This window comes from Polypterus senegalus, chromosome 6 (assembly GCF_016835505.1).
Source record: "Polypterus senegalus isolate Bchr_013 chromosome 6, ASM1683550v1, whole genome shotgun sequence".
Classification (NCBI taxonomy): domain Eukaryota; kingdom Metazoa; phylum Chordata; class Cladistia; order Polypteriformes; family Polypteridae; genus Polypterus; species Polypterus senegalus.
The window spans coordinates 71,581,601-71,594,024 of NC_053159.1; the positions used below are offsets into that span (position 1 = coordinate 71,581,601).

Sequence of the window (12,424 nt, forward strand, 5' to 3'; positions counted from 1 at the left end):
TTTAACTTGCTTCAGGTGTGATTGCTATATTGCCAGCACATGTTTTTTTGCCACAGGTGAGTTCAAACAAGCATCATATGCTTGAAATAAAATGATTTACCCACAACTTTGAAAAGGTGCCAACAATTTGTCCGGCCCATTTTTGGAGTTCTGTGTGACATGATGTCAGATTTGGCTTTCTTTCTCTGTTTTTTGTGTTGTTCCAATACACATAAAGGAAATAAACATGTGTATACCAAAACATTTGTAACTGCAACAATTTTCTGGAAGAAATGGTGCATTTTCTGGGAAAATTCCAAGGGTGCTGATAATTTCGGCCATGACTGTATTTGTTACTTAAATTCATTTAATTTCAGATCATACCTAGAGTAGATCTCAAATAGTGCAGTGTATCCCTGATGTTGCCCAGATCCTTCATCCTGGGTTTGCACCTGGTCATTGTCCATGTTGCCTGTCTGAAAGTGTTATCTTTTTGGTACTCAACTTTTCCTCACATATCCCCAAAAATGCACAAGTTAGTTCCATTGGCAACTTTAATTTATCCCTGTGTTTTTCATGAATGTGTTTTCCTCTGTCTTTCAAGGCAAAATGGGTGTGGCATCCAAAACAATTTTACCTGGACTGCCCAGCCAAGGCAATCTTGACTTCAGCCAGACCCCTAAAGCAATTTTTGGGTTCAGCTGGAGTAGGCCCAAAAATGGGGAGCTGATAAAAACAACTATAATAGTTCTAAAATTAAGCCAAAACCCCAGAAGCGAAAGGATAACTGCCAACCTTTGGCTTGTCTTAAAAGGGTAAGCAAGGTTTTTTTTTATATAAATGTATGGATTAATTCCAAATAAAGCTCAAAAACACATAGAAAAGCCCAAAAGAGCCAAATAAGACACAAATTAGTTACCTGAAAGGCAATCTACACCAAATCAGTTCCACCACACAGTCCAGAAGCAGAATCACAGAAAACAAGGCAAAAAAATAATTATAAAGATAGTAAATCCAAACAGCAAGCAATATTTACATATTCATAATATTAGGGCCAGACTTTTGTCTAAAGTTTACTTAGGAATTTAAAATAAAAGGTACCCTGTTCTGCATATATAGTATTATAATTGGCTCTTCTCCAAAATTCCGCAGTTCACAAAAAATATTGAAGGTCCATGCATGGGTGCCAAGCAAAAGCATGGCTGTTTTTCATCACAACTAATAAAATTTATAAGTCAAAATTTGTCATATTTGTGTCACTGTAACTTCCAGATGCCTTTTGGCCTTAGAGGCAGCGTGGTGATTTTTGGATTTGAAGAAATATATTTCACATCAGTTCCAACTGATTGCTCATAGGTGCAATTTTGATTCATATTCTTTCTTATCCTCCCATAAAATTAATTCCTGGCTACATCCCTGCTTGACATGGTCAAGACAGTAGTAGTACTAGTAGTACTGTCATGTTCATAGAGTACTTCTTACTTGCATATCTGACTGACATGCAACACTTCACAACAGTCTGGTGCTGTGATAAATAATAATATATTAAAATAAATTATGAAAGAATCAGACTCAACACACTTAAAAAGGTTTGGGGCAGCCACCCATATATTATCCCTGGCTGCAATGGGTTTGTGTTAAGACAGAAGTGTCTCAATGGAGCCCAGACATGAACTGTCTGAGGTTTGAGAAGATTGTGGTTTTAACTGAAAAGACCGGAAGTGACCTTCTTCTGATGTCATCATAGGGACTGGAAGTGATGTTGTCATAGGCACCAGAACCGGAGGTGGTGCCGTCCTAGTCGCCAGAACCGGAAGTGATGTGGTTCTAGGTCCCGGAACCATAAGTGCAGTCTTCAAAGATAATTTAAACAGGCTGTCCTGCTGCTGGTCTGCAGAGGTAACAGGAGAAGGTTTAGTGTACCCTGCCACCCCCTGGCCTAGCATGGGAGGACCATGCAACGTCCTCCTACTCGCACGTGCGTGAAAAAATACATTCATTTTATTTAATAGAAAAAAAAAACATTTCAGCTTACTTTATTATACAAACTAGAAAATATGAACAAATAACTCCAGTTCCCTAGTCCTTGTACAGGCTTCCAGTTCGGCTTAGGGTTGATTTCACAATTGTTCTTTTAACTTATAAAGCATCCAATTGCCAAGGCCCTGCTTACTTATCTGAGTTTATCATTACTTACAAAGCAGAGCTCACATTGAGATCTCAAGATGATAGCCTGCTTATGATTCCAAGGATTAATAAAATTACAGTGGGAGGTCGAGCCCAGAAGCTGTGGAATGGTATACCTACTAATTTACTGTAAGAGATTCCCCTTCAGTCTCAGCTTTTAAATTCTGGCTGAAGACTTATTACTTCAGTTTGGTATACCCTGACTAGAGCTGCCCTTTTGCTGTGCATACTGCATCTCTGTCCTTTAGTCACCTGTGCAGGAATATACAGTACATATCACAATATACAAACCATTCTCAATTCTGTTTCTCCTCTTGGTATTTTGATGTGGCACTTTGTGCCACTGCTCTACTGTCAGTCTGTTATCATGCATTTGGAGGACATGCTATAGAGGGGTGTTGGAATAATCGGGTGAAAAGATTCCTACATCAGATTGGACAGCCAGCACAGATTCCACTATAGAAAACCCAGGAATGGATAGATATGCAGTTGGGTGAGGTCAGGACTGTGACTTTATTTTTGACTTTCTCTTGTAGAATTCTAATCTCAGCCATTGTCAACTGGCATAGTTCATCAATTAATTGACAGATATTGTTAGTTTCCATTTATGTTTAATCAGTATTGCTTTGTTATTTGTGTGTTTTACCTGATCTAAAGTGTACCAGTTCTGTATTTAGTAAATGGTATAATCTACTGTATACTTGTATTTTAACTGAGAATTGTTCACAGTGCTCTGTGCCTGCACTCAGCAGCTTTATACAAAAATACATTGTATTGTACTGTAATTGTACACCCTGGGTAATTAGAAGTATTTGTGACTCTAGTCAAATCATTTAACCACTCATTAAAACAGATGAGCACATCAGAATTTAAAAAAAAATCATGGTTTGTCCACAGTGACAAGGCTTGACACACATTTTAAAAGATATCTTGCTGTAGCAATGCTGAAAATGAAAAGGAAAAATACATATCCTACCAAAACAGAAATATGTTTCATCATTTATGGTACTAAAGAAATGCCCAGTAAAAGCTGTGACAGATAGGGGGCGTTATCACTCCCTTGAACCCTTGTCCAAATCGCCAGACACCAGATAAAAGTCCAAATGTTGACTTTTTCAACACGGCACAGTGCACAAAGCACCCTCCTCTCCACTATACTCATCCAATAATCAATCACAAATACAATAATCAATCCTTCACTCCCAGACGTGTTGCCACCCTTCCACCCAGCTCAGCTCGCCATCTGGAAGCCGTCACAGTCCTTTTACAGTCCCTGACCCAGAAGTGTTCCAATCCCCAGTTCATGTGATCCTTATCACTTCCGGGTCAGATAAAAAGTCCTTTTCTTCATCCCGGAAGTACGTCACTTCTGCTGTCGCTTTGCCTATGACGCACATATGACTCTTTGCTCCTCCCTGCAGCTCCCTCTAGCGACCCCTGTGGTATCCAGCAGGGCTATGGATGAAAACTCCATTGTCCATGATTTCCTGCTGGTCTTTGGGGCACCTCCACGCTGCAGGGAGGGCTCCATCTGGCGGCCTGGGGATATTGGCCGGGATGACAAGCCGGCCATAGACCACAAAGCATATTATATTTTTTATGCTTATAGCTTATGGTAAAAATCAAGAAGATGCTTCAGTTGCCATCTTGATTTTGCTTAATTTTTGGGAGGGCAGGTAACAGGATGAGACTCCAACTGATGCAGTTTCATTCTTGGTTTAATTATGATACTATAATTTAAGTAAAATAATTGTCTGCTGCATCCTTTCATCAGTTCTGCATGATATTTTCGGTGGTTCTTGCTATTGTTTCATATGTAATAATTTTCCTCTTGAAGTTTTATTCTATATGTTTTACCATCAACTTTGAAATTTATTCTTCATTACTTAATTTATATTTATATCTTAACTTCTGGCAAAATGAAAATTCAAGAGAAAATACAAACTCATGTCACAAATTAATGTTTATTTTTTAGTGAATAGAACTATAATGTTGATGCTTCAGTATTAACAGAAATCTGTGATATGCTTGAAGGATCCAATCCTAGGGTTCATGCCTCCCCAGTCAGTGTATCTCCTGTACTCGCCAGGCCTCAGGAAATACTGCCGTCCTCTGTAGTGGGGCTGCTCATACATGATCCAGTAGCCATCCATCACATTGCAGGAGTGGATGTCTTGATAACGGAAGCGATCCTGAACAGATTCGCAGTCATCCATGAACTCCATCATCTGACCACCAAAGTTTTCCCTTTCATAAACTCTCATTCTGTACGATCCTCTGTGCTGTTGGAAAAAAAAAGGAAAGTACATTTACAGATTCGGTGATCATTAATAGAATTTTAAACACAATAGCCTGCATTATTTAAATATGGTATATGTGATCATTTTTCCATCCACCCATCCATTTTCTTAAATCCCATATCCAGAGCAGGGTCTTGGGGAAGCTGTGCACATCCCAGCAAACAAGGGAAATAAAGCAGGAACAATCCCTGATCATGACACCAGTCCATCAGAGGGTGAACATACACACACACATATACACACATCAAGGACTAATTAGGTAACATCAATTTACCCAAACTACGTGTCTTGAGGAGGAAACCCACATGTACACAGGAAGAACACCGGCTCATTGTTGTGAAGCAGCAGTGCCATTGTGCTGCTTTGTGATCATTTAAAATTTTTATAAAATATACATATGTCATTTTCTTTAATAACTGTATATAAACAGTACTGTACATATGCCATTTACATTATTTAATTGCTATGCATATGAAAACAGAAAAAAGTATGTTTATTAAAAGTAGTGATACTGTTAAAGTGTTTTTGTGATTCTAACTGCTTATTAAATTCCTGCAGGCAAGTCCTTATCATTGAATGCCAACTTGTCTTTTCATATCTTGTGCCTTCCTTGTCATACTTTAGTATATTCCATTCTCTGTGATTTTATCAAGCAACATCATTCTCTGTCTTCCATGTGACGTTTTCTGTCTTCAATAAAATCGCATAGCAGCCAATCATGTATCTCCCAGCATTCCCCTCTGTCTAAAATTGATTCCAATGATGGTCCTTTTTCTCCTAACACTTCTAACTACCCCATCATTACTCACCCTTCTGTCCCCATTCTTTTCAAAAAACTACATCTCACATACTCACGTGATTACGTTCCCAAGATGTTTAAACTGACATACTTGTTTTAATTCTTTTCCATTAACTTCTGTTAAAGAGTTACATGTTTATTTGCACTCTATCGCATATAGGAACCATTTTATTAGTTTTACTCAGTACAGTGTATTTGTTATATGCATTTACAGAGCACGCCCAATGTGATTTACGAATTATAGTTAGAGCGTTGACAGTCTGACTGATTAACAAAGAGGTAAATGAGTGAGCTGCTCAAGAGAGCTGAATTGGAAACCTCAAGTTTAATAGTTAAACGACACTCTTTTGACAAAGACATTAGTGCATGGTTGCCACTTTGTTTTTGGTTCCGTACAAACGTAAATTCTGTGTTGAAATGGAAGTCAAAACAAAGGGAATGAGTTAAATTACTTACCGCTTGATTAGATATTCTGCTCAAAAAAGCACAATCCCAATTTAACAGAAAAATAATCTTGGGTTATATTTTACTGCTAAACTTCATGTTTAAATAAAATTAAATTTAAAGCCTCAGCTAAAATTTGAACTTAAATTACAAAATAATGTGCTTTTGAGGTGAATTGTTTTAAATTTTATGCAGCTATGTAATATCTTCTAATTAGTTTAATGTAAATATTCTTTGCAATTCAATACAGCTAAGGAAGCAGATAGCCTTGTGCTTTTAACACGTCTTCATTTTCAGTGCAATTATTATATGTTTGGCTGCACTCACTGAATGGTAAAGGGTCAGTAGTAAGAAGCATTATTAAAGATTTTGCTGGAGCATAAACTGGATTTTATAAAAAAAAAGGATTTTATAAAAAGGAATGAAAAAGATATATAGGGCACCTTATTTTTAAAAATTTTATAAGGAGTAAAAACTAATTCAAGTAAAAGCATCTGCCCCATTGTAACCTATTGGGTTAAAGAGAATTGTGGTTTTTACTAGTAGATTTTACCTTTCACACATATTGCAACAATTTCTTAACTCTTTGAGGGCTGAATATTTTTTCCAGTTTTCTGAAAAGCACACAAAACAATTGTTTCACACATAAATCAATATAAAATGTCTTTTGCTGCATGCCTTCGTTTTCAGTCTCCAGATCACTTACATCAAAATCCGACAACTCAGAGTCTGACTCAGCAATATGATACACAAAATTTTGTCCACAGAGTATTTTGCTTTGCGCATTTGCTTTGGTCTTTCGCCAGATGTCGATGCCATTTGAGGGGCTGTTTGCTCTTCGTTACTCGTGCAAATCAACGAAGCTAACTTTAAAGAGACTTGAGCTAAAACATAACAGCGAGTTTTGTCAGTTTACAGCTGATTACTGCCCTCTACCCCTGAATTTCAAAAAAAGTCAAAAGAGTTAATCAGTCAATTATTTGTCACCATATTTTCAAAATAAGTACTAAGAGATCAACATTTATGTTGATTCCAAAATAAAACGATACAACTAATTAATTGCATGACAAATGTTACCATCTTTAGTGACCCTTATAACATAGACAACTTAGCAGAACATTAGAACATTAGAATACTCTAGACAAGAACAGGCCATTCAGCCCAACAAAGCTCACCAGTCCTGACTTATTTCTTCCAAAAAAACATCAAGTCGAGTTTTGAAAGCTTGGTAGCTTATTCCAAGTGTCTATCATTCTTTGTGTAAAGAAAAACTTCCTAATGTTTGTGCGATATTTACCCTTAACAAGGGTTGTCCCCATGTTCATGATGAACTCATTTTAAAATAATAGTCTTGATACACTGTACTAATTCCCTTCATAATTTTAAACACTTTAATCAAGTCATCTCTTAATCTTCTTTTGCTTAAACCAGCGTTTCTCAACCTTTAAGTATTTGTGACCCAAGTTTTCATAACAGTTTTAATCGCGCCCCCCCCCAACATTTTTTTGAAATGTAGATGCATATTTTATTATACCTACTTAACTTTTATCGACATTTATCTAACTCTATATTAATTGACCTAGTATCAGAATCTAGTTTAAGTTAATTTGTTTTGGTTTCAACAGATGTTTTTTTCATATTTTCTTTTTTCACATCTTCGCGCCCCCTTTTTGTTACTTCACGCCCCACAGGCTGAGAACCACTGGTTTAAACTGTAAAGGCTCAGCCCTTTTAATCTTTCCTCATAATTCAACCCCTGTAGCCCTGGAATCAGCCTAGTTGCTCTTCTCTGGACCTTCTTTAGTGCTGCTATGTCCTTTTTGTAGCCTGGAGACCAAAATTGCACACAGTACTCCAGATGAATACTGTTAAAATAAAACAAAGACATTCACAGGGATGCCATTTATGCTAAGGAGCACACCATACTATCTCATGATGTTATTTGACAGTAGCATTTATCAAGAAAAAAAGCTAAACTAAACATTACTAAAAATACTGTATTTAAGCTGATAGCAGCTTTTTCACTATAGTACTTCAGATTAAACAATTGGCACACTTGGTTGTTTGCTAATATTTATCTCTGTTATCTATAATATAATCTCTTTTGAGTCAAAGTATCTAAACATACAACTTAAGATGGGTAGAATTTTGTTTTTGTACATTTAGTTTTCTTTTCCATGCACCTATTTGCTTATCTGCATTCCAAGTGCAGATTCAGATTACACTGCCATCTGTAATGGTTCATCCAGGGTCGTATCTCGTGGTTTAAATGTATTTTTGTTTATTTTACTTTTTTAACCTCTTTGGTGCTAAACCCCAGGCACAAACTCAGAATTCTATGTAATTCTGGTTAACCACGAGTCATGATGACATGTAATGATCTGCTTTAAATATTAAAGCCTGCTTAGGACAGTATTTTGCTGCCATCTAGTGGATGAAATCACATCTTGCTAAAAAAAATAATTATTTCTATGTGTTTTACTACTCAAAGGTAACTCATCATTATTCATGAGTGAGGTAGAGAGTTCAACCAAAACACAATAGCAAGTGGAATCCAATGATGGTGAATTGGTCATCAGATTTCGACACAGATAGTGAAGCTGAAGCATACAACACCATATGACCAAACTGCTGCGATATGCCTTCAGTTGTACAATGCTGCAGTGGAGTGCAGTATGTAAATGGAAAAAGGCAAAATGATTTTGATCAACTAAAATGGAAAAATAGGCATTAGCCCCCTTACTCAGTGTTACAATGCAGCAACTGCCAAAGCTTGTGCCAGGGAAATGTAGAAGTTACTGAGCCTTGCACTATGGTAGCCCAAAATAACACAAGGAGCATGTCAAACGCATGTGTCAGACAAAGACATTCTACCCTGTCATATGTAAGCAACATAAAAAATATTATAAGAAAGTGTGCAAAGAATGTTTGTGTACTATTGGGTTTTGGGCTGGTGACTGTTTCAAAACATATCACATGAAGGATGTGTACTAAATAAGCATCAGTACAGCAGGTAACACTAGACATACCGCTCCTACTGTATTTATGTTGACATTTTGGAATTTACATGTTTCTGTCACATGTAATAGCACCCTTTTATTGTTGAAAAAAATGTAGAAACCAATACTATTATATTGCAATTATTACATTTTTTTACTGTTATATGTATCATGAATATTTTCTATATTAATTATTTTGTCTTTTGTCATTTAAATCATGTATTTTGAGTCCTATTCTTTGAGCCTGGGGAGGTGAGGCCACCTGACACTTCAGTTGGGGAATCGCCCCCCAGTACTATTTATAAAGAAGCAACCCCTTTGTTGGCTACTTTGGCTTTGAGGTTGTTCTCATTTCCTTTAATTTTGTATTTTGCATTTTTTTAATTGGATTTCTTGGTTTTGAACTTCTATTTTGGTAATAAGGTAGTGTTTTTAGATTCTGCTTTGGAGGTCTTCGCTATCAAAAAACAGACCTTTTTTGTTATACTTTTTTTTCAACCTGCCTGTATTCTATTTTGTGCACTTTATGAATTTTAAAATTTTAAATATTGAAAAAAAACTTTATTTTGTTTTCACAGGGCTGATTTTTTATGGTTCACTTCTCTCCCTTTGGATATTTTTGATTTTAAAACCTTCATCCTACTATTGGGTCTGTGTGCGTCATAAGCCTGCATCTTGAGTATGCGGCTAGGCTATTTGCAGTGGTGAGGCCTACATTTTTGGTTCAGGACTAGAGTGAAGTGTAGGTCTGGCTTTCAATCTTTGAGGCCTGATACTCTTTTAGAATTTAATTCTGATGAAAGAAACATATGTTTAGGGCAACTTATCAAGCAGTACTTTTCTAAAACAATGTTATAAATAAAAAGGTGGGAGCATGCCCTGATAGCGTGTTGCTGCACCCAGCACACAATGAACCATCTAGATTGGGACCCAAGTGCAGCAGGTGACACCTCAGCACTGCACTGGAACAGTGTCAGGTATTTTTACAGTGGCTGGTGTGCCAATCCTGCCACCAACCCAATAGACCTCCATAATAAACTAAGCAACCTAATTTGTTCATGTGAGGAAGTCTCAATGTCCATAATTTATCAATAAAGACAAGCAGAAAGTGTGTAGAGAAATAATGTTTTTAACATTGACTCTTTCAAATGATCTTTGGATTACTACTGTATTATTTAAGAATCACAGTTTTTTGCAATAATCTGTTAACAGAAAGTAAAAAATATTAGTCTTACTTGGGGAATAACACGGCAGGAGCGCACACAGTCATTGAATCCCATCCAGCGCTGGTAGTCAGGATACTCGCCTCTTTTCAGGAAGTACTGATAGCCCATGTAGTTGGGGCGCTCATAGACCATCCAGCAGCCGCTCTCCACCCGGATGGAGTTACAACGACTGAAGTAGCTTTGAAGGTCAGCACAGTCGCTGCTACACTCATAGTATCGGCCCTGGAAGTTCCTGTCCTCGTAGAAGATGATCTAGTTTGGGATTATAGGACAGTGATTTCTATTATTATAGTGATATTGCTTATGTACTGATTACACAGAATTAATCTGAAATGAGTTGAAGATGTGCCTAAGAATTACATTTCTTCGATAAAAATACCCCCCGGTCAAAAGAAATCAAGTCAGAATAAGGTCTGGGTCCACCCCTGGCTCCTCATTTCATGTGTAGTTTTCCCTCTTGATGAACAAAATAACAAAACTGCTTATTCAGATCTGCACTCCAGTTTTGGAATACACTGCCTGTCATGGGTGTCAGCATCACAAATTTACAGCCAAAAAGCCATCCTGTCTTTTGCCAAAGACTAAATCAGAAATTTAGTTGAGAAGAAATAGAGAGAAGTCAGAAATTAGGTTAAAGATAACAAAGAGCGAAGTATGTACATGTTAAGTACATTTTTTCAATAACCAGATGATTCGGGAATGTACTTTACATGCTGTCTTTTTTGTGGTTGCTCTGATGACATCATAGCGTGACTTGCCACAATTGCTCAGGGTGCTATCAAGCCACTGCAGATGGTCAAGAATGCAGCACCCCTTCTTGTATTTAACCAACTGAGACGGGCACATATCACTCCTCTCTTCAGGTCACTACATTGGCTGTCTGTTGCAGCATGTATCAAGTTCAAATCCCTGATACTTGCCTACAGAGCAGTCAGTGTGTCAGCATTTGTGTATATGGAGACACTGGTGAAGTGCTCTACTACTTCTCACACACTCAGGTCTGCCAGGCAACAGTGTCTGCTGATGCCACCTCTATGTGGCATCACGTCTCTATCCAGAGTCTTTTTCTATGCTGTTCCTAGTTGGTGGAACAGGCTGCCAACCTCCAACTGTACTGCTGACTCCCTCAATGTATTTAAGAAACAATTCAAGACCCATCTGTTCTGTGCATATCTGACGAATTGGTGAAAAAAAAAGCTTTGCACTGCGATATTTTAGACTCTTGATTAATTTGTTTAATTGTTTTAGTGATTGTAACCTATTATTGTAAATGTATGAGTTATTACATCTTTTAACTTGTGACAATCAACTTTTGTTACCAGTCCTATTACACTTGCTGAACAAACCGGCCCTAGCCTAATGTTACTCAATTGTTTACCTCTTTTGTAAGTCATATTGGATAAAAGCGTCTGCTAAGCACATAAATGTAAATGTAAAAAAAAAACCAACAGAATAGAGGAATATGTTGTCTAAATTAAATACCAGAAACCCTTCAAAATTACAGAAAATCCCCAATCACTTGACACTGCAAAATTCTGAAATTAGGAGGTCATGCTGTGAGGGAGATTCGCTATAAAGACTTTGTCAAGTGGTGTTACTAAAATATAATTGGAACCCGAAGTCTAAAACATGGATGCAGTAAAAGTGGAGGTGTGGAGCAGAAACAGCAACAAATATAAATGAATGTAAAAAGAATGTAAATAGTTATGCTCATAGAATTTTCTTGAGAGCTGACATTTATTCTAAGTGTCTCATTAATCAAATTCAATTCTGTGTAAAAATGTAACATTTTCTTTCCGCAGTTCTCTAAGGTACCCTAAGTCAAATAAGTTTACATTATGATGCATCTAGTTAGAAGCTTGGTGCTTACAATTTATTATATGCTCTGTCAGTGGCCCAATCAAAATGATTTGTAATTGCACTTTTCTGTGTATTTTCCATTAATATGTATGCTTACAATATTTAGTTTTCTGATCCATTCACAAAGTATAATAAATCATTTCAGCCCTCTATAGGTAAAAAAATGAAAAAACCCCGTAAAGCTTTAAAATGACACAGCAGATAGCAGAAGAGCACTCACCTTTCCCATTTTGGATTTTCACTGCTTACTGTGCATACAGACGAACAGACCTGGGGGTTTTATAGGCTGAACTGAAACAAAGAGTTTTGTCATTCAAATAGTTGAACCTGATGAATCAGCTGTGCACCATTTAAAACGATGCCAAAAGAAAAATTGTTCTGGTAGGCATCTTTGTTTGAAGGTCTTTATCATGAAAGTGGACAATATATCATCTAGTAAGTACTGCAATGTGTGGGAAATAAAGCACTGTGTCTAAAGTTAAATGCTTCTATCAAACTAAATGCGTTGTTTTACAAAAATTAATCTTTTAAAAGTTCTTTTAGCCAACTACTATCAATTGCCTGTTTTAATATATAGGCAAAATGTCATATAGTTGGTGACTATATCATTAACACAAAAGTATATTTGGC

The 12,424-nt window shown here is 36.8% G+C and overlaps 1 protein-coding gene across 1 annotated transcript; it reads right to left on the reverse strand.

Moving 5' to 3' along the window:
- Window positions 1-4,172: 4,172 nt before the first annotated feature.
- On the reverse strand, window positions 4,173-12,048 carry LOC120530542 (gamma-crystallin M2-like). Its single transcript, XM_039754969.1, has 3 exons — window positions 12,015-12,048; window positions 9,944-10,186; window positions 4,173-4,448 (listed from the first exon to the last, which is right to left on the reverse strand). Exons 1-3 carry the CDS (start codon window positions 12,021-12,023, stop codon window positions 4,173-4,175), a joined length of 528 nt encoding a protein of 175 aa, XP_039610903.1. The 5' UTR covers window positions 12,024-12,048.
- Between the last annotated feature and the right edge of the window lie 376 nt (window positions 12,049-12,424).

Excerpts from the sequence above, each read along its gene's own strand:
- LOC120530542 (XM_039754969.1), bottom strand. Across the intron at positions 4,449-9,943 it reads CCTGCCGTGTTATTCCCCAA|CACAGAGGATCGTACAGAAT; the intron begins GTAAGACTAATA and ends TTTTTCCAACAG.